We start from the raw sequence: 22164 nt of genomic DNA on the forward strand, positions 1-22164 counted from the left end.
CAGGGCACTGCCTGAGTGCATTCTGCCAGATGACATGGGCAGGCCAGCATAATGCCTAAGTCCTTACAGTATCTACATATATTTTAAATACATTTGTCTGAACTTCTAGGAATTTCATTTAGGAGAATGTAAGTGATGGGGACTGCAAAGTGAAAATTACTTTTTGTGGCATTTAATACATAACCTGAGATAAGTAAACAAAAGCTCATATAATAGTTTTATTACCCTTTACCAGGGGGTGGGGGAATACATATTACAGAAGCAGCAGCAATTCTAATTACAAGCAAAGGTTGTTTTTACCCCAAATGATTTGTTTTGGTGTCAGCAAGAAATATAAGCATATATGCTAACTTTCAAACAGTTATGCTGAATATTTAAGTTCATTAAAGATATGGCTTACACAGTTGATGTTTGAACCAAACAATACAGCAAAACAAAATTTTTAAAGTATATAACCACTAAAGGATAATTTTCTTAAGCTCACCACATTTCTTGTCTTGGTGTTTCCTAGTTCTACTAGCTAGACACTATGTTTTATTGAAGAGTCATTCCCAGCCTGAACCACAGGAGTAACATTGACTAATGCAGAACCTGCTTTAAGATTGTGCAGCGGTGCTGAGATGACAGCATGGTAGCACAGTCAGGAAAGCCCAGCAACTGGAGCAGCTGCAAAGTTACAAATTGGCATATAGCCTGGGCAAGGCTCTGCCTCAAAAAAAAAAAAAAGGGTGGGGTGGGGTGGGGGCTGGGATATGACTTACTAGCGGAGTACTTGGTTAGAGGCCTTAGGCTCATCTTCAGTACTGCTCCACCACCACCAAAAAAAGTGAGATTAACTCAGCAGCAGCCATTTAAGACATGAAAAGACCACTGCTGCTTATGACGGTAAATTGTTTTTATTAACTAAATAGTCACACTAGAAAGTGACTTGATAAAAAAGAAATGCTGGCTCTTCTGCCTAATGGAATGGGACAGAAGAAATGTCAGCTTAGTTTTTTTTTTTTTTTTTTTTTTTTTTTTTCCTGCACTGCATATACTTCATAGGAAACTTTATTCTGTATTTTAAAATTCAGAACAAGGTGGTGGTTGAGACGACTTAAATAAAGTAGCACCAGAAGGACCAGGTAACAACAGTCACATATTTCACCCATTCAGGAGTTTTATTATGTAAAATTATTGCACTTCTAATGTAGAAAGTAAATAACAGTAAATTACCAAATTTAATAATTTTAAATAGTTGGTGAAATCTGAAGTAATTTCAAAATAATTTTGAGGTTCCCTCTAAACAATATTGCCTAAAGGACTAAATCTCTCTTTAAAAAGGAGAATAGAGGGCTGAATTTTATTTCTAAGCTATATCTGCACTATAAGAGAGGCTGTTTTACATAGTGGTACGAATTTGGTCCACATCAAATACATTGTGTTATAAAAATAAACAAGATTTCATAAAAAATAACATTGCATTCCTTGTTCAAATTGCACAGTACAAATAAGCTATCTAAATTAATACTGTTATGAATAATTAGAATTACATATGGTGAGTATGTGTTTAGTCTGAAGCAACTGAATATGTAGTTAGTTCTGCTTTCATAATGTATGAAAACTAAAATTTAAGTCATATCTAGAAATACATAAAATATTTTTAAACTTTACAATGAAGAATTTACAAACTAATTTTTAGTAGCTGATAATACAGGATCCCACAGTCTATTTACATAAAAATCCCATTTTTATTCGATTTACAAAAGCAATAAATAAGAAACTACATTAATTTGCACAAAACCTCTTCCACTTCATGATCAGTGGGACTACTACTACTACTTTACAGCTGAGCCAATAACCTGTCTCTATGAAGACCTCTCATTTTGGAAAGAAGAGCAAGTCTTGTCTTTATTCCAAGAGTGAGTAGAGTCATGCAGAATCCAGCATAAAACCTCACAGAGTATAATACATGCCTTAAAAATATGGACAGTGCCTTTGCATATATTTACATAAGAGTATTCACAAAAAGATACAGTTCTTTGATACAAAAATTTAGTGGTGTCAGCATAATTGACAAGAACCCCCTCACCCTCTGTCCACACTGATATAGTAAGAATTCAGCTTGCTCAAACACGCACATTAACTTCCATTGGTTCAGGACTGCTAGAGAACACAGTACTAAATCCAAAGGGTCTCGGTCCACTGACCCATATTGTGCAAGTGCAGCATCTATTCAGAGGACCAACTAGAGTCCAGCTGACTCTATACAAGGAAGCAAACAAGTAGCTCAGGTACCTGATGAGCTACAGCAAGCACCTTAGCATTTATTTAAAAGAAAGTTAAAAAAAAACAACCGACCGCACAAAAACAAAACCAGCCTAGACACACACTGAACCTGAAAATATATAAGCTATAAGTAGTGAAAAAGCTCACCTGGGGCAAAATAATCCCTACACATTAACAACTACCGATCTGTTGGGAATAAAACCAAAATACATCTATGTTATGCTCATTACTTTCTAGTGGAGCTTAAGTTTTCTTATGAAAATGCTTTGATACCACATTTTTATGGAGTCAAAGAGATTTAGAGGAAGAGTTCATTAACATATAATAATACTTTATCAAAGAGTTTCTGACCCTTGTTCTGTTACCTGTTAAATCACTTGGTCAGGTCACCATGTACTCAGTTGCACACTGCTGTGATTAATACTGCCTGTTGTGATGTTTCTTGCTGTTGTCAGGACACAGAACAGTCATAAGCCCCATCCTGGAATGGCTCCTCCTCATCTGCTTGTGTTGTGTCCTCTTCATTCCGGCTGACCACACTGTTACTCCCGGTCTCACTCTGAGAGATGCTTGCACGACTAGAAGAGCCCCTGCTCTCCTCTGCTCTGGGGCTGGTCTGTTCAGGAGTCTTACCCACTGTTATTGGCTGGAAGGTGTCAGGCTGGACCTGCTCTTCTGTTATTTCACTGAGCTTCTGCAGTTGTGGCTTAATGATGTTTAAAAATGGCTTATATCCAGGGCTGAGTAAAGGGGGAAAAATTAGTTGTCATCTGCTGTAATTCAAAAGACTTGCTAGAGGGGCTGGGGAGATAGCTTGTGTGCAGGCATGAGGTCTTGAGTTCAATCCCTAGCACCCGCATAAAAAGCTGTTGTGGTGCTGAGAAGGCACAGATAGGGTTTCTGGAGGCATGCTTAACAGCCAGCCTAGCCAAATCAGTGAGCCCTAGATCCCAGTGAGAGACCCTGTCTCAAAAAAGAAGGTGGACAGCCCTTGTGGAATGGCACCTGAAGCTGACCTCTGTCTTCTGCACATGTACAAGTAGAGTGCATACAAACACGCACAACTTGGTCCTAGCAGACATCAGTACAGTAAAACAAGTGATGGAGAGAAGACTCTCGAGCATCCTTCTCAGAACAGAGATACATGGCTCAAGGCTGAGTCTTAAATTTCTCAGTAGTAAGGGCAAGGACTGTTATTTCAAAACCAGTATTACAATAACAAACAAGGAACAACAGATTTTAGACTCAAAGGGATCATTTGGAAAGTAACTTAAATACATTTGGTAAGTAAGGAAAAACTAAGTAAATGAGTCAACAGCTTCAAATCTATACCATGACTGCCTACAATGACATGCCCTTGAAACTACCACCCACTATTTCTAATTAGTAATATTACTAATTGTCATAGAGTTTTGAGATCTATAGACTACATAAACTGTCTTTTCATGTAGAGTTTATACTATTTTAACCACAGAATTACCAATCTAAGTTCCAGTCTCATTCCTACATCACTTACATGCTATCTTAAGCCAGCACTATAAACTATGCAGTAGACAGTACCATTCAAGTGGCTGAGTACACAATGGTTAAAGAAAATGACTTTAAAACATAAGCATGAAGCATTTTTAGTTCCACATACTTAAAAACCTCCAAAATGAATGAGTTATAAGTTGTTGGTTTTTTTATTCTATTTTATTTGGGGGGGTGGGTGTGGACGAGATAGGGTATCATGTCCCTCTGGCTGACCTGAAACTTGCTATTTAGATCAGGCTTACCTCAAACTCAGAGATCTGCCTGCTTCTGCCTCCCAAGTGCTAGGATCTACAGCATATGCTACCACACCTTACAATCATAACAATCTTAGTGGGAAGGTCATTATTCACCAAAGGATTGCAAAGTTTATGGGAATAGCACTTACCAGTCTGTAGAGGCCCATCGGTCTACGGCATGCAGCCCTGTTTTTATGTTCTGTAACATTTCTCCATCCATCTCTGAAGACTGGGCAATACTCAGAATCTGACTGACTACTGAGGATTCTCTGAGAATCAGGCTGATGACAACACACCAATCCAGACATCCTGCTTCCATGAAAATGTGCAGCAAATAACTATATACAAAGCAACAACAGAATGATTTGTATGAAAAAGATCTGCTGATACACAACAGGCAGTATGTACTAAAAAGCAGCTCCGATTTCTACCAGCACACAGAAGTCTGGCTAGGCTTTTTGTATTTTCAACATTCTGAGAAACTCACCGAAGCTGGACTTGAGACTTATGAGGGCCTTTACTCGCCAGCTCCATGGAGATGTGCTCCAGCTCAGACTGAGTCAAACTGAGGGTGGAGAAATTTTCATCCACCATTGTCCAGTCACCATCCACCATGGAGCTGCTTTCAGTCAAGTCTGTGGCGGAACCAATGCTGCATTCATCACCTGATGAAGAAATTTCAGAAGTTATAAATGAGCTTTTCATTTCATAAATATTTCTCTGTCATTATAAATATCAGTTATTTCCAAAATGCTGATTTCTTCAAGATTTCAAAATGAGAACATTCAATCTAGTGCTAAAACAGCCATTATATATGTATGTATGTATGTATGTATGTATGTATGTATGTATATGTATATATATATACACACATATATATATTTTTTTTGCAAATTTTTTATTTGAATTAGATACAAGATTGTTTTACATGACAATCCCAGTTCCCTCTCCCTCCTGTCCTCCCCTACCAACCCCCAACTAAAACTCTACCTATCACATATCCTTTCTGCTCCCCCTGGATGGTGTGGCCTTCCATAGGGGAACAAGATATATTTTAAGAGCTAGCAGAGCAATAAAAAGAAATTATATGCCTTAAAGTTGGAAAACACTCTAATTTTATAATTAAAAGTAATAGCAGTTACAAGCCTTCACCTATCACAGACGTTTTACTAACAATGATGACAAATTGGTAGCCTAATACTAGGCAAATACCTGGCCATTAAGAAAACAGGAAATGCCAGGCAGTGGTGGCGCATGCCTTTAATCCCAGCACTTAGGAGGAGAGACAGGTGGATCTCTATGAGTTCGAGGCCAGCTTGGTTTACAGACTGAGTTCCAAGTCAAGCTCCAAAGCTACAGAAAAAAAACCTGTCTCGAAAAACAAACAAACAAAAAACAAAAAAAGAAAACAGGAAAAATTAATCTGGCTTGCAGAGCAGATCTGTAGTCTCAACTACTTGGGTAGCTGAGACAGGAGGAACTTAAGGGCAGCATGGAAAACTTAATGAGACCCAGTTCTCAAGATTTAAAATATAATAAAAAACAAAGCCAAAAGAATAGAGAGGAGGGCTTAAGGAATAGTTCAGTGATACATGCTTGCTCAGCATGTAGGCGGTCCTAGGTTCAGTCCCAAGTATTGGCTATCCCCTCCTCCACACACAAACACACAAAGCACAATTATTATTGAAGCTCTTATATTTTATAACCCCATAGAAACACAAATTACTTCAAAACCTCTTCTGCTTGTAGTTTAACCAGTACTGTACAGCAGAAATTGGCATAATGTTTTGTAAAATGGTCACATAATAAATATTTCAGGCTTTGAAAGCTAAGAGATAAAATAAAAATTATATATAACAAAAATTTTTCACAAACTTTACTCATGAAATAAAAACTAGTGATTGATGTACATTCTTATGACAAAAGTCTACTTATTCTAAACAACAGAATTCCTTATATGATGACATTTACCTGGAATTCAAATATAGTTATTTCCTTATCAAAATTAGTAGCAGAGGCTCAGCAAGGTGGCTCAGAGAGTAAAGGCACTTGCTACCAGATGATATAAGCCTGACAGACAACCAGTGTTTGTTATCAGAAACCCACAAAAAGATGTAGAGAATTACACAAAGTTGTCCTCTGACTTCCACATGTGTATTCTCCCACACACACCACAATAAATATAAATTTAAAAACTTGATTATAAAGATTTACTTAGTGCCGACCTGTATTTCATATATCTAAAATAAATATGGTAAAACATTGTTAAAGCCAATTTGTCCTTATCGACCTCTGTAGACAGATGTTTAATGGCTAATTCTTCAGGATATTGAAAGAAGCATGATGCTGTATCTTGAAAATGCTATGGCACATGATCTTTTCGCAAGCAAAACTCAAGAAGGGCTACAACTTGTTCCTTTATTAGATATATACCTTTATTAGATAATGGCGACAGGAAAGCATCTTGCATTTGTGGGCCAGGGGATGAGACTGTGTCTGTGTCACGATGGGTGGGACCAATGTTGCTAAGCCAGCTCTGACTCCGTTGGATGTTAGAGATGCCAGCATCCATCTCAGAGGTTAGGAAAGGGTCAGCCGACTGAGACTTTAACAGCTGCTCTCCCACTGCAAGGTAAGTCCAGAAGCCAAAGAGGTGTAGTGTCATTCCCAATATTATCAGTTCAAAGCCAATCACCATCATATACAATATCATTTCTTCAAAAGTAGGGATGTGAAATTATGGAAGAGATTACCTCTGAGCCATCTTATGTCTCTTACTGTACTAGGCCACACTTTACTCTCTTGATCCAAATGATTTGCCTTGGTTTTTAAAATAACCCAAACTTTCCAAACACCATGATAAAAAGGTTTTGTTTAAGTAATCGAAAAAATATCTGATTTTACAAACTTTTTTCTTTTACTCAAACATGGTTTCACTTTTTCCTCTCCATGTTCAGAAAATGGCACAAGTGTCAAAGACAATTTATCACCTGGGATGAGTTCTGTCAGTTAACATAGCTGAGCTTATTTGAGGTTCATGACTAACTCATTCTAGACTCTTTGCTGCAATAAGGTAAATATAGGAGCTTATACATTTAGTTTTCAACATGTTCATAATTTAATAATGGTTAGATTTGTGAGTTAAACTTCAAGCCCAAAAGACTTAAGAGATAAGCTTCTACTTGATACATACGTTTGGTCAAATAGTAGATATTCTAACGAATGTATAAAAAAGTTGGCTTAAATTCGGAATGAAAAGAGTTCCTTGAATGTCTATCAATGGTAACATGTCTAAATATCTAAAATAAAATTGTTGCAAAACTGCCAGAAGTCCATATTACCTGTTCGGCACTTCCCATTTTTGAAAGGGGAACTGATAGAAGAGGCCGGGATAATGGGAAGTGGCCACAGGAAATCCTTGTGAAGTCTCTTCAGGGCTACTACAAAGTTGTCTACACGGGCAGCTCGGGTACGCTCTTTGCAAAGCCAGCTGATTAGTTCAAAGCCTAGCTGGGCTGCAAAGCAGCCAAGGTCCTTTAACCGCACATCTTCTAAGAGGCGCCGAGCATGTCTCCACAGCATCATGTCAATGTACATATTCTCAGCACAGTCACTGTCTTTGCTCCATCTGTTAAGAGACAGAAGCAGCTAAAGAACAACTTACTGAAGAACTAACTCCATACACTTTCAGGTAGCATTGATTAAGTTGGAAAGGAAGCAAGAGATCCAATATCTAATTGTGCCTGGACAGGAAGAAAAAGCTTCAGGGTTTCTCCATCTCATACCATAATCTGTTAAACACAAGGCACAGTTACCACTGTTTTTTTGTTTTGTTTTTTTTTTAATTTTGAGACAGGGTCTTTCTATGGAGTCCTGGAATTCACTATACAGTCCTGCCTCTGCCCGGCAAGTGCTGGAACTAAAGGTATACACCACTATGACAGACACAAAGTTATCTCATATGACCAGTTTGTGGAATTGAATATATGGAATAAAAATAAATAGGAGACAAAGAAGCCAGACCAGGAAGAGGTGGTGTGTAGTTGAAGGGGGGAAAAGAATAGCAAACAAACAATGCATTTGGAAATACTAATGAAAAAGGGAAAAACATAAAAGAAAACCTCTCTACTTGAGTTATATAGACACATGAAAACAAAACTTATAAAAATTAATGACTAGCAAATATAGTTTATCATCTCTCATAGATATGAGTACCTGTGTAGCCAGTTTGGTAATTGAGTAGTGGGCTCAAAGTGATAAGCAGGGCATTGTGGAGATATTTTGTTTATGATCTAACAAATAAAGCTTGCCTGAGGATCAGAGCACAGAACTAGCCACACTAATTAGCCATAGAAGCCAGGTAGTGGTGGCACACACCTTTAACCCCAGCACTTGGGAGGCAGATGGATGGAGGGATCTTTGTGAGTTCAAGGCCACCCTGGGCTACACAACAGCACTTGGGATCATATGCCTTTAATCCTAGCATTAGGGAGGTGGACACAGGAGTGATATGGCTGGTGGGAGAGAGGAATATAAGGCGGGAGGAGAAAAGAGAGAGATACTGTCTGATGATTCACAGAGATGGATCAGTTTAGGCAGTCAGTCTGAGGCAGCAATGCAGTCTGAGGACAGGATTGCCCCTTTGGTCTGAGCATTGGTAGAGGTGAGAACTCTCCAGTGGCTGGCTGCTTTGCTCCTCTGATCCTTCAGCTTTCACCCCCCTGATAGTTGACTCTCATACCAATTAGAATTCCTGCTAGAGGACACAAGCAGTAGAGAGCCTAGCATCAGAAGCAGGACTTCTCAGATTTAAAATTCAGTCCGTTTTCCCTTAGTCGTGTGAACATAATCATTCATAAGTATTTTTCTGAGCATCTATTTTTCATCTGCACAGTAAGTAACAACCCCACAGTTTTTTAAGGATTAAGACCTAAACATGCAAATGCTTAGAACAGTGTATTAACCAAATTTAAATTGAGTGTGGCTGGCAATTGTAGCTATTCCTCCATGGCTATGTTTTACAGTGTGTTTGTATTGGGGGAGGAGTGTTAATGATCAGTGACAGGATAAAAAGTAAAATACCATAACAAAACATGTTAACTTTTGATATGTGTCCAGAATTGTAGTAAAAATATAAAGAATATAAAGAAGAGCCAAGAAGCAATGCAAGGACTTCACAAGTCAGAGGAAATCCCAACCATCTGTCACTATTGCTGTGAGTCCACAGCCACACTGCCAGAGACCTTTCTCCATCATGAAAGGATGTATGTAGTCTTTGGTTCTCAGAATGTACCAGTCCTTCAGCTCTCCCAATACCTAACCTTTTGTTCTGCTACTCTGTCATCAGAACTAATTTATGTTAATTACATTTAGAACAAGTACATCTAGATCTACTTTAGTACAAAGGCATAAAACTTACACAGAACAGGAGTGAACTTAACAGGAAAGAGAAAGAAAAAGGGAAGTCTTCTCTCGGACTTTTGCAAATGAAAAAAAATTGCAACTGAATTAAATATTCTTTTAAGACTTAATTATACAAATGCCTTGAAATGCAATGTGACAGATGCTCTGAAAACAGTAACTGCTCTTTATTCTTTTACCTTTTTCCAGAAGGACCAGATGGCATACTTAGTGTTTTCTGTAAGCTGAATTTACCAGGAGGAACATTTTCAGCTGACTGGGATAAACTGATGCTCCGATTCCTGAAGAACTCAAATCCACCACTTGAACTGGGTTCCTGTGGTTACACACAGCATGCAGTAAGTAGTTTTAGCCAAAGATGCCCTGTGGGTGTATGCCCTAGAGAAGCTGTATGATTCTGTAACTAACCTGAGTCGTAGGTGTGGATGGAGGGGTCTCAGATTCTCCAGAACCAATGGCTTTAAGAAAACGAATCATGTGTCGACACAGGTCCCATTTGCCTTGCTCCAGAGCTGTGTTGAACAGAAGGGTGGCATGCTGCCTACTTACTGCAGGGACTTCCATATTCTATAAAAAACGACCAAGGAAGACAACAATCCATTTATATGATACAATTTGGGAAGACACAGTAATTCTTTCTTGACATTTCCTCAGCCCAAGAAATTAGCTGGCTGGGGGCAATTTAATAGTAAGATTAAAAGGAGCATTTAAAAGTGCCATAACGGGAAAAGAGAAGCAGTCACTCTGCTAGTATAGTTCACATTATGGTTCATTCTGTTGTTACGTCAGATGACAATACACACCTTACATTCATCACGGCTTTCTTTCTCTCTGACTGTAAAAAGTTACATCATTCCCATCTTACAGGATAAGGAGACAAAGTTATCTAAAATGTTTACTGTCAATAGAACAGCAAGATATATCTAGTATTGCCTGACTCTAAAACACTTGGTCTGTCTCCTGTAGTGTTTTCTGAAGACCTGACAAATTTTTTTGCTTTGAGCAGAATCAGGCAGCACTGGAAGACACTGGGTGTTTCCAGCACTTCCTTCACAACCTAGCACCTTCCTGCTTTCATGGAAAGCTGCCCAACAGGCTGAGCTAGTTAGAGCCTCTTTCCCACCAACCCCAGCAACATAGGCAGTTGGCAGGAGGAAGGTACCAACTCCACAGCTGGGGAGAACAAGGGTCAGCAGAAGGAAAACACAGGCACACTAACTTTCTTCTTTATGATGATGTTGTAATTTTAAAAAGCAGCTCCAGCCAGACAGAAAGACACCATGGGACAGCGTTCAAGTGGAGAGGTTTTTTATTAAGGGGAAAAAAAAAAAGGGATAGTAAAAAGGGAAGCATGGGGGAGACCTGCCTAGGGGACAAGAGCAGTTGGAGAGACGGAAAGGGGGCGGAGACAGAGAGGAGAGAAAGAGAGATGGGAGGTGGGCAGGGCCCTTTTAAAAGGGAACACAGTGAATATCACAGGTGGTGCTCCCTGAGGCAGCAGCTGAGGGCACTCCAAAAACAGGTCAATACAAATGCCTAAATACTAACAATTAGGACTAACTAGTCAAATGAAGCTTCAGGCCACAAGTCTCTGCCTGATTGTCTCCTCTGGTTTCAGTTAGTTGTCATGAAGCAAATATGTTAAGAAATTTGCTTCAGTCTGAGATTCTAACTGGGTTTATGATTAGCTTTTTGTATAAATGAAAGAACTTTAGTATAGCCTTTGAAATTCATATCACACAGTAGTAACAAACTTTCTAGCCCTTTTATCAAATATATAATGAAACAAATTTTCTGGGGTCTCATTATTGTAGAAAAATGTGTTATGTATGTTATTATTGTGGCAGCCCTGAGCCTTCCAGCTGTACCCAGAAAGGCTAAGGTTAGATGTCGCATTAAAGTTATTTATTTTCCGGGGTCTAATTATTTTATAAAAATGTGTTACACAGATTATTATTGTGGCAGCCCTGGGCCTTCCCAGCTGTCTACAGAAAGGCTGAGAGTGGATGCTGCATTAAAGTTATTCAGAATCCTGTCAACAACTTCATACTGTAAGGAAAAAAAATCTATTACTGTGGGTAATGAACACAATCATTTCCACAGTACCATTTTTTCACTGTTAATGTTTCTTACATTTTATTAGTCTAATGTAGTATTTTTAATGGAACATGTACATCATATATATTACATATAGTAAGAAAATTTCAGCTGAGGAGATGGCTCAGTTGGCACTTTCTTACTCTGCAAGCCTGATGACATGAATTCAAAATCCATGTAAAAAAGCCTGACACAGAAGCGCATTCCTCTGTTGTCTCGTGGGGCCCCTACTAACATGGGAGGTGGAGACAGAGAATCCACAGAAGTACAAAACCCAGTTCTCCTGGCTTATGCAGTAGTGGAAAGCTGGACAGACACTGCCTCAAAGCAAGGCTGAAGGCAAGGGTCAACACTAGAGAGTCCTCTGACTTCCACATGCACACCAAAGCATGTGTATACCTGAATGTATGCAAATGCGCACGCTTATGCACACACACACACCCCCTTTACACCTTCAGTCTTATTTAAAATTATATTCTGAAATCATTAATCTGTTTTAGGCCTATTTAGGCATAAACAGCCAAAAATACTTTTGTAATGTCACTTTTATAACATTCAAGGAAATCTGTAGTCACTTGGCAAGCTTCAGCTCTTCAAAATGAAAGCTATACATAATAGAGAAATATGACCAATTCCATAAACAGTATTATCACAGGACAAACCTTCCTTTCTAAAATCAAGATCAGTAATTCTTATTCCTTTATAAGGAGAACTGTTACCTGTAAGATAATAAGATAAGAGGCAGCTGTGTCCAAATCCTGAGCCATCAAACATTCCTCAAATAAGTCCTTGGGGTTTCCAACAGCTGCAAAAAGGTAATTCCACAGAGCATATTCAGTCTTCCTGGCACAATGCACAACTGTCTGAAGGAAAAGGGGGAACTCGGTGATAAACTTGGCCACGGTGGGAAGCAGGGGATCGGGAATGGGCTCCCGTGAGGTAGCTTCTTCTTCCAGCACTTCATGGAGCATGAGCTCCAGCACATGAGGGAAGTAAGGTAATGCAGAGCAGGACTGAGCCAGGAGCAGGGCTTGCTCTCCAAGGTTCCTGACCAGAAGCTGACGGAGGATATGGTGGAGGTAGATCTGAGAGGTTCTCTCCACAACACAGAAAGGGAAGAGCACCTCCAGCTGCTCCCGAGCACTGTTGCGTGTATACAAAGAATCATAGAGTAAAGTGTCATTGACAGCACCAAGGACCAATGCATCTTCAAACAGCACGGCCAGGGGGTAGATGTTGATATGGAAAGGCAGCATGATGCGCTGGGACAAGAAAGAGTGGGGCTTGCGGTGGTCCCTAGGAAAGAGGGGGAGCCACACCTTCATCCCCGCACCACCACAGCTCAGCCAGAGGGCCTCCAGAAGGTGACGCTTTTGCTTATTTGCTCGACAGGTAGTCCAGACATTTTCCACTGACTGGGCTAGTACAACCGGAGGACAAAACGGCAGCTGAAGGAAGAGACACAAGAATTGTTGGATTTTGGTTTTCCTATTAAACATGTAGGTTCAAGTTCATAGGTACTAGCTTTGTAGCCTTTCAGAATTTTTGTTTTTTTTAAAGTAAGGACATTTACTTAGAATTTAGAGATAACAGCAGTAATCTTTCAAAGGATATGCACTGATATCTAAAAAATATAACCCTATGGATACCAATCTCTATCTTTATTTTCCAATAGATAAATGAGATCTACAAATATGTGCCTAAGCAGTGACATCTGGAAAATGAGACACTTTTTATTTTAGGACTTGCCCTTCAGTATTATCTCTTCTTAGCTAAGTTTAAGATGAATTTTATTTATTTTCTTAGCTTCTAATAACAACACACTGCTCTCCCCTTAAATTTCTCTATTCATAAAGCCTAACCTCCTAACTTCTCAGGGTTTGAAATGCCTTAAACTTTTACTCACGAGTTTCCTTTGGTTAGGGTTACTGTCTTTTTCCCGGATTTGAGGGCCTGACCTGTCCCTCTGCATCATGATGAGCTGTCCAGCAAGGTTGAGCATTATGCTCTCTGCATCACGAGCCTGAAATGTCAGAAAGAGAAACTCATAAATACTAATAAATAGACATGTTCTTGGCATTCCTTTTCCACCTAGTAAATTGTACAGGTTAAACAAGCAACAATAGTTCCTGGGGTTGCTCTATGTACAGCCACTTTGCTAGGCTCTGTGGATACAAGTTTCCTGGTTATGATGGAACAAAGCATAACATTGTGCAGTTAGTGACCAATGAGTTCAGAACAGAGTTATTCTGGAAAAACTAAGAGAACTCCAGAAGTCCATAAAAAATTCAAAAGTCATTTCAGTGATCTAGCTGGCATCACTAGAGAAGGTTTAAAAGGGTCTATAGAGACCTGGAAGGTCAGGACGTCACAGGTAGTATAGAAAAGGCTGGTATTCTAAGTTAAGCATGAAATGTAAAGGAAAACATGGAGCTAGGAAAGGACAGTTCCATTGGAAAAAGTGAGAATAATCTCCTAGATGGATGGCAACAGATCTTCAAGGAAAGCGTGGGAAGTCAGGCAACAGGGCAGCAGGACATAAACTACCACCTGGGACTCTCAAACAAAAGAATCCTTAAAAAAATTTAAAAAAACCCAAAAACCAAAAACAACCTAGTCAGTCAGGTTGAATGACTATATTGACTTTAGGAATGAGGAACTAGTCTGCCACTTTACTATGGACATTTCAATCAAATGCTAGAGTAAAAAGCCTACAATCACTACTGTTAAACTCCACCACCCTGCTTAGATAAGCACACAGAGAGTTTGAGAAACACTGCTTTAAATCAAATAGCAGATAAATCAAGTATTTTCATATATAAAGGGGAAGATTATTTTGCCTTAAAAAGTGAACAGAATTTACTGCTGACTTAGGCATGAAAACAAAAAAACAACAAAACAAAACAAAACAAAACCAAAACAAACAAACAAAAAACCAAAAACAGAAAAAGCATGTCTGAACCAAAGATGGCTTCAAGGTACAAAATCTAAGTGAGGTATTGGAAGAATTGAGGTTGGTGCTGTAAGAGTATTTCCTGCTTACAGGGACCTGAATTCTATTCCCAGTACCCATGTTGGCTGCTCACAATGGCCTATAACTCCAGTTCCAGAGAGTCAATTCCCTCTTCTGAATTCCTCCAGTACCTTCACTCACATGTAAATACAGGTAGACACACACACATAATTACAAATAGTAAATCTTTGAAAAGTTGAGAACATCAGCAAGGAGGAACAGTTAGGAATATGTTTTCCCCACTCACCCACATTAAACTGGAAAGAAACTTAAGATTTTCAATAGAAATGTATGTGCCAACTGAGTAGAGATGAACATGTTAACATAAGCATTATGCTAAGGCTGGAAAGCTGACAGATGAATTTTCATAGTAGATACAAGGAAAGGGCCTGGGATGTCACCTGAACTTTCCCAGAACAAAAATAGGGAAGCCTAAGGCTGCTCAAGCTAAAGAAAACTCAGGAAGAGAGGTGCTACTCTGCTGTTGTACTGTGTCTCAGACTTTGATACCTGCTTAATTGATCAGTTTACGCTTTCGGTATTATTTAGGGCTCATTCAGAGGAAGTAAAAATCAGCTACCCTATGCAATTTAGCTTTATAATACTTAATGTTCTTGCTTGTATATGAACTGGCACACTGCAGACGCAGCCCAAAATTGTCCAGAATGTGCGGGGGGGGGGGGGGGGAGGGAGGACAACATTCAACTTGGAATGCCTTTCATAAAAAATGAGGATCTTCTAATCACATGTAGGAATGAGACTGAAAACAGAATTTAAAAGCTTCTGGGAACCATAAGAGTCAGACACTCAGATAATAGATAAATATAGCTGAGTGGCAGGGAAAAGGAAAACAAATAGGCACACATGAATTAAGACACTGGCTATCTGAGCATTCACATGTGGACGAAGTCCACAAACATTTCCAAAAACCTTGAAAGGACTTACTAGAATTTACCATAATATGACTAATTTTTCATAATGGGCCTTATGCATGCCAGGTAAATCCTCTACCACTAGATCGTATATCTAGATCTTCACTTAATTTTAAGATAATAGATTTCACCACTATGTTATACATATTTCTTCAGAAGAATATACATGTCTTTTCTTCAAAAAGTAGCTATTATTATTAAAATCTTAATATTTTTATTGACATTGTTGTGATTATAATAATACTCTGGGACAACTTCACGAGTTTTCAGAAAAACAAGAGCTACTGTATGCTCAAAATTCTGAGTTTGGAAGAGTCAAAACCCGTTCTTGCCCTACAAGCTCCCTGGCAAACAATCCTGCAAGGATCTGGAGTTTATCAGGGAGCTCACATACTCTCCTGAGAGGCCCTGGCTGTTAATCAGCCTCATTTGTTTCTAAAGGATGATAATAATTAAAGCAAGACTTGCCTTGTAGTGCTGTGGCCTCAGGCTAAATCTTATTATATTCCAACTTTTTAATTTGCTCTTCACTAAGTTAAGCATCTCTCTAGGACGCCCTCTTAAATGGTTGTACCCCTTACTAATGACACTACTGATCACCACTATGTCTGCCTTATAGAAAGACTTTCCCTCTCTAAATCTTGTCAAGTTATTTTAAAGCAAAACACTATGCCATCTATTCTCTGAAACCTAATATCCAATCCTAAAATTTATAGGCATTTACCTTAAAACTACAATGTTAATAAAACAATAATTTTTTTGGTTTCTCTCTCTCAAATCATATTTATCCTTAATTACTACAATAGACTTTTTAATAGCTGATTTCAATGAGGGTACAAATAAGCTTAAAGGCTTGTTTCTGTAGCATAGCAATATGGTAGTTTGTGTGAGGATGGCCCCCACAGTCTCCTCTATTTGAATGCTGAATCCCATCGGTAACTCTGTTTGGGAAGGATTCAGAGGTGTGGCCTTATTAGATGAGTTGTGTCACTGGGGACAGGCTTTACGGTCTCTCTTTCTCTCTCTCCTGTTTGTAGATCAAGATGAGAGCTCTTGGTTGTTGTCCAGCAGCCTTCAGCCTTCACTCCTCCATCATTGACTCAAATACACTAGAACTCTAATTTCAGTTAAACCCTTGTAAATTGCATTGGTCATGGTGTCTTATCGCACCAATAGAAAAGCAATCAGCAGTCAGACAGCAGTCATCACACTTTCTTCATAACAGCAGTTACGGACACTGCATTGAAGGGTTCACTTTATAGCTAACCTATGGACTGATAGTCCTCTCCCTTGTGGTGTAACTAGACTAATTCTTTATCTCTACAATTTCTGAGAATGGAAGATGATTCTGGACACTTATTCAATTTAGGTTCAATGTTTTTGGTAAAAAGTCATGATATGAACTTCCTATTATACCACCTTAGGAAGCAGACAACATTTGTTTCTTCCCTACTTTTAGTTATAGTCTGATGACTAAGGCTTGGGTGTGAGGTAAGGTTTCAATAACAATCACTGCTGAATCAGTTTCTTAAGACATGAAATGGTGACTCTTTAATTCTCACATTTCCTTAAAATCTTGTAGTGGGAACTGTGAAACTGGACTAGCTGGTTACTACCACAGACCTTACAGATCGAATGAGAGCTGTGTTGTTTAAGAGGGAGACTGGAATAGTTAACACATACAGAACAAGTATGACACAGTTGGTGACAGGGACGTGGGACTAAGCAGATGAAATGTTTTAAACAAAAGTATGAGAGAGACAATGCCTTACATATTTTAGAGGGTCTCATGTGGATATTTGCTCTTATTATTTATTATTCCACATAATAGAGAAATGAGTAGGTTGTTCCCAATAAGAGTTCTTATAAATAACTGATAACAATTTCAGCTGCAGTGGAAAGAGGCCCTCTAATAAAGCAGTTAAACTCTCCATAATTTTATGAGAATGCTGAAGTTTAATGTAAGTACCTAGATGAGAAGAAAAAGATGAACTGAGCAGATAAGAGGTAACAAATCTACATATTAAGAATTTCCCAGTTGACAAAGTTTGGAAACTGCTGGGATAGGGAAATGACTACAACCCAGGTGTTGGGAGCATCACTGTCTACCTGGTTACTTCACCCACCAACTATGGGATTCTAGTTTCTCTTCCCTCCTAACTGCCATGAGTCCTCTACATCCTAAATTCATTTTCTTCTTTCCATCTCCCCTTCCCTTCCCTATGCTCAGGCCACTGACACTATTCAATACAATCAGTAGTGTCCTCCTAATACTACTTCTTTATGAAGTAGTGGACTACTTCATAAAGTTCCACGTTCCTTTTCCTCGGTAGAGAATAAAAACACTAAGATTTGAAATACCAATATTCTCCCTAAGACTGACCTTCTCTCACAGCCTAGGCTTTAGTCACTAATACTCTTTATCTGTCTGACACATCACACTGTTTGTCTGTAAACCTTTGCATGACTGCCTGAATTTCCTCTTCTTTGCTTAGAACACTCCTGCCTCTGCTCTTGGCTTCCGTTCAAATGCAAAACTCCTCTGATTGACTATACAGGCTGTTTCCATGTTTCAGAGTAGCTTTTACATGTGTAATTACTTGTTTAAAGTTGACCAGAAACTGGTCTGCTTGGCTTGCCACTAAAACTCAGCATATTCATGCAAGGTACAATGTAGACACTTAGCATGAATTTACTGAACAAATTAACAGGCCCTAATATTGGCCTAAAGACTGAAAAATAAACTCCTAAGAGTTCTGAAAATGTACAGGTACCTGCTGTGGCATTTTCAAGGTGATTCCATTCTCTGTACTCACTGACGTCAGTGTGACAGACACTACCAGGAAAGGATGAGGAATGTATCGTGACATGGAGACCTCCTGAAGAACTTGAACGCTAGCCGTAGTATTCGAACTGTAAAGACAAAAAAAGTTCATAGCTCAACAATGTTCACTTACTTTTTTCTCCTTTCAGCCTCTATATTACAGCACATTTTATGTTTATAGCAGATCCAAATATCTTCTCCGTTTTGTCCTCTTCTCCCTAAATACCCTTCTGACAGGATTATTAATGTTGAGGAACCCAAGGAACATATGCAGGAATAAGACAAGAAAGGCAGAAAAATGCTGGAAAGCAGTAAAAACAAAACCACAATACAAAATACGCCCCTGAAACCAGTAGTGTGGAAGAAGCTATACGAACAGAAATACCTTGGGAGTCGGGTGGTGTTGGGCAGGGACAATTGTTTGGTTGCGAAATGACAAAAGTTTAACTATTGAAATAGGAATGTCTTCATTTTTTATGTCTGTATTACTAACATATCACAGTACTTCAGCAAATATATAAACCATGTCCTTATTAAACAAACATACTTCTAAGGACAAAAGAAAATCCAAGATGCTGCATGCTGACTAGACACCATCAATGTAATTCAGCAGGATTTCAGCTTCTGTGCTGTGGACTACAACATCACTGCAGCAGGGACTCAGTGAGCTTCCCAAGGGTGCTTCCTCCACTTTCTTTAAGTGTTCGGGAAGCAGGAGAGTTATTAGCCACTTACTTGTAAATTGTGAAAAAGTATCTAGGATTTATCTCAGCTAAAATTTTACACACCCCCTTGCCACCACCAATAACACAGGAAGACAAGTTCAAGCAGTCAGCACAGGTTCTTCCTTGTTTCTTCACAGCTACTACATAAACATCACCAAAACTCTTTATAATGAGCAAACTACGAGGATGGAGAAAGGTTTTTAGAGAATAATAGAAGAAACATAAACAGGAGCAAAAGTGACTCACCCATGTTAAGACTTACCCATCGGATTTCCTTTCAATACTGTAAAGGCATATTGAACAATCTGCTCTGAACACAACCACCATGTCCCTGAAGACACTCAGCAGTAATGTTTCCGCTGGTGCCTTGGTGACATGAGCAAATGCATTGTCCAGATTTGATGTTCGTAGGTAGATTCTGAGCTAAAGGGAAAAAAAGAAAGAAAAAAAAAGAAATATATAAAAATAAAAGATGGTTATCAAGAATGTTTGGTATCAGTCATATTTTTATCTATAGACCACCCCCTACCTCCAATTCACTTTAAAGTAGTAGGAGTTAAAAGAATTATTAATGATTTAACAAAAAGTGAATAATATTTTTATTTCGGCTATCTAGTCCTGTATAAATAACTAGGGATAATATCATCAAGAGTAAAGGTAACATTATGAGACCATGTTTCAGATCTTGTGTATTCAAACTTACCAATGGGACTACCATTTCCTCAAAATCACCATATAAATCAATAAATTAATAAAGCTACCCTTAAGAACAGTTGTTCTTAATCTATTTTTTGCTTTTAATGTTTTACATCAATCTTTATAGATTATCTACTAGCTAAAAGGTTATCCTTTTTAAGATTACTTCCTTTTTGAGACAGGTTTAATATTTAGCTCAGAATGGACCTGAACTCATAGTCCTCCTGTCTCAGCTTTTTAGGTGCTATGATATAAAAGGCTATCTTACAAATTCAAATTGTCACCTTAAAAAGAACATAAATAACCTAAAACAGTAATTCCACTATTGAATCATGCTAAATCACTGGAATAAACTGTTCAGTTTTTAATGGACTATTGTCTACCTAAAATTAAAACCTGCTTAGCTCCAAAATTAAAAATCTATTATTTCTTAGGGGGAAAAAAGTTACCTCTTCTTGACGGTCACTTAAGTTATAACATGCAAGAACCATAAAGTCATTCCACCAGGCTAATCCACCAGTCACAATCATATTTTGCTCCTTAAAAGAAAATATTAAGATATATTTACCTTAATTATGTTACCCAAAATTTCAATAAAGTAACAAAATACTCTTAGAAAGCTCAGATTATTTCTGATTCATTCTCTCTTGCCTATTTCTCCAGAGCCTTTATTAATAATGCACAATATCCTATCTTTAAAAAAATATTCCTATAAAGAAACACCTATGTAATTCAAAATACCTCAATACCAGATAGCATCATTAATCTTACATCTAAAACAACTTGATTTAAATTCTGGCTTTATTCTTTGAGTGCCTGGATCCCAATCTTTTAGCAAATGGTAGTATTAGTGTCCTAACTGGGTTGATAATAACACAAAATAAAAGCACTTTAAAGTATCTGATACACAAAAGACACCTACTTTAATTTTCTTTCTTTCTTCCCATTTGACTCTCATCATATCTAGTTCATTCCCCACTCTGCTATACACAGAATGATCTCTAACTTTGTAGACATTTAAAATGTCTCACCACATCTGATACCTCAATCTTAAAGATTATATTAAACCCTATTCTAAATTACTATTATTGTTACTTATCTTTTTTCTTCTTTTCACATCTATGTGCTGTGAAGTGTTATGTATGTACACGTATTGAGGTGTGTATGAGTGTGTGTGTGTGTGTGTGCATGTGCTGTCAAGTGTTATGTACGTACACGTATTAAGGTGTGTGTGTGTGTGTGTGTGTGTGTGTGTGTGTGTGTGTGCATATGGAGCAGGGTTTGATGTCTGGAATACTCTTTGATGATTCTTCTACCTTATTCTTTGAGTTAGCATCTCTCAATCAAAGCCAGAGCTGGCTGGTATGGCTGGTTTCTCCAGGCTGCTTGTTCCAGGGATTCCCACATCTTTACCTCCCAGTGATGGCATTACAGGTGATTTGCCATTTCTGCCCAATATCTAAATGGCCTCTGGGATTTGAACTGAGGTCCCCCTTACTTGAACAGAAACCACAAATGGTAGAGTCATCTCCCAGCACTTGTCAATGATCTTAACAAAAAAGGAAAAGCCAACTATCTCAATTCAGGATCTTTTATGAAATCAAGTATTTTATCAAAACTGACTTATTGGAAATTATCAAATGTCAAGTCTCTCTCCCCACTTCTCTGCTCCTCCCAGAACCAGTGAATATAGGAAGTGCTTTACAGTTGAACTATAGCTCCAGCCTCACTATCAGTTTCTTTTTTTATGCTTTGTATCTTGAAATGTATTTTTAGTTTAAAAAAAAAAAAAAAAAGACTAACCTGAGTAATGTTTCCAAAAAGTTTCCATTTTTTGGTGAGCAAAGAGTAATGTGCAAACCCAAACTTGCCAGCCACAGCGATATTCTGTCCAAGTTCATCAATAGCTGAAAACTGTTTAAAAAGAAAAATTAAAACATCTTTCCTACAAATATATACACTTTACTAGATACAAAGTACTTAATAAAATATAAGGTGAAGAGACTACTAATAAATGTTTGTTAAGTGATTTAAATGTAAAATGCTATATGAGAAACTCAAATATTGATAGTTAGATCTGATAAAATACACCAAGCATTAAAATTTCACTCTTATAAATCTATAAGGGCTCAACTCCCAGAATGACTACCACAACACCAATAAAATAACAACTCACCCGTATAGGCCAATTGCTTTCTAGATAGGTGCTGGAAATCTATAGAAAATAACATATTAGTTTGGTGAGACGTATGAAATATATTTCAATTTACAGCACTAACTTAGCACAGCACGAGATTCAGCTTCCTGCATAATGTTTAAGGTGCCAAGTAGTGGCTTTAGTAGCAGAGCCCTTGGAATTGAGCACTTGTTTATGAGTCAATATTTCACATGCTCCATCTTAATTATTTCAAACTTTTAG

General features: G+C 38.2%; 1 protein-coding gene across 3 annotated transcripts in view; it reads right to left on the minus strand.

Annotated features, from left to right (window-relative positions):
* Positions 1-205: 205 nt before the first annotated feature.
* Positions 206-22164, minus strand: part of Ric1 (RIC1 homolog, RAB6A GEF complex partner 1) — a 95189-nt gene continuing 73230 nt past the window's right edge. For 2 of the 3 annotated variants that reach the window (XM_027406429.2, XM_027406430.2), the window contains 14 exons: positions 21922-21960; positions 21549-21659; positions 20195-20284; positions 19312-19472; positions 18275-18413; positions 13462-13578; positions 12275-13003; positions 9867-10025; positions 9638-9774; positions 7379-7665; positions 6471-6662; positions 4525-4702; positions 4187-4375; positions 2720-3008 (listed from right to left, as the gene is read on the minus strand). In XM_027406429.2, the coding sequence (XP_027262230.1) occupies positions 2720-3008; positions 4187-4375; positions 4525-4702; positions 6471-6662; positions 7379-7665; positions 9638-9774; positions 9867-10025; positions 12275-13003; positions 13462-13578; positions 18275-18413; positions 19312-19472; positions 20195-20284; positions 21549-21659; positions 21922-21960 (2817 nt within the window). Of the gene's footprint in view, positions 3009-4186; positions 4376-4524; positions 4703-6470; positions 6663-7378; positions 7666-9637; positions 9775-9866; positions 10026-12274; positions 13004-13461; positions 13579-18274; positions 18414-19311; positions 19473-20194; positions 20285-21548; positions 21660-21921; positions 21961-22164 lie in introns of all 3 variants that reach the window. The other variant, XM_027406428.1, reaches the window with a different exon arrangement.

Source organism: Cricetulus griseus, chromosome 3 (assembly GCF_003668045.3).
Source record: "Cricetulus griseus strain 17A/GY chromosome 3, alternate assembly CriGri-PICRH-1.0, whole genome shotgun sequence".
Lineage (NCBI taxonomy): Eukaryota > Metazoa > Chordata > Mammalia > Rodentia > Cricetidae > Cricetulus > Cricetulus griseus.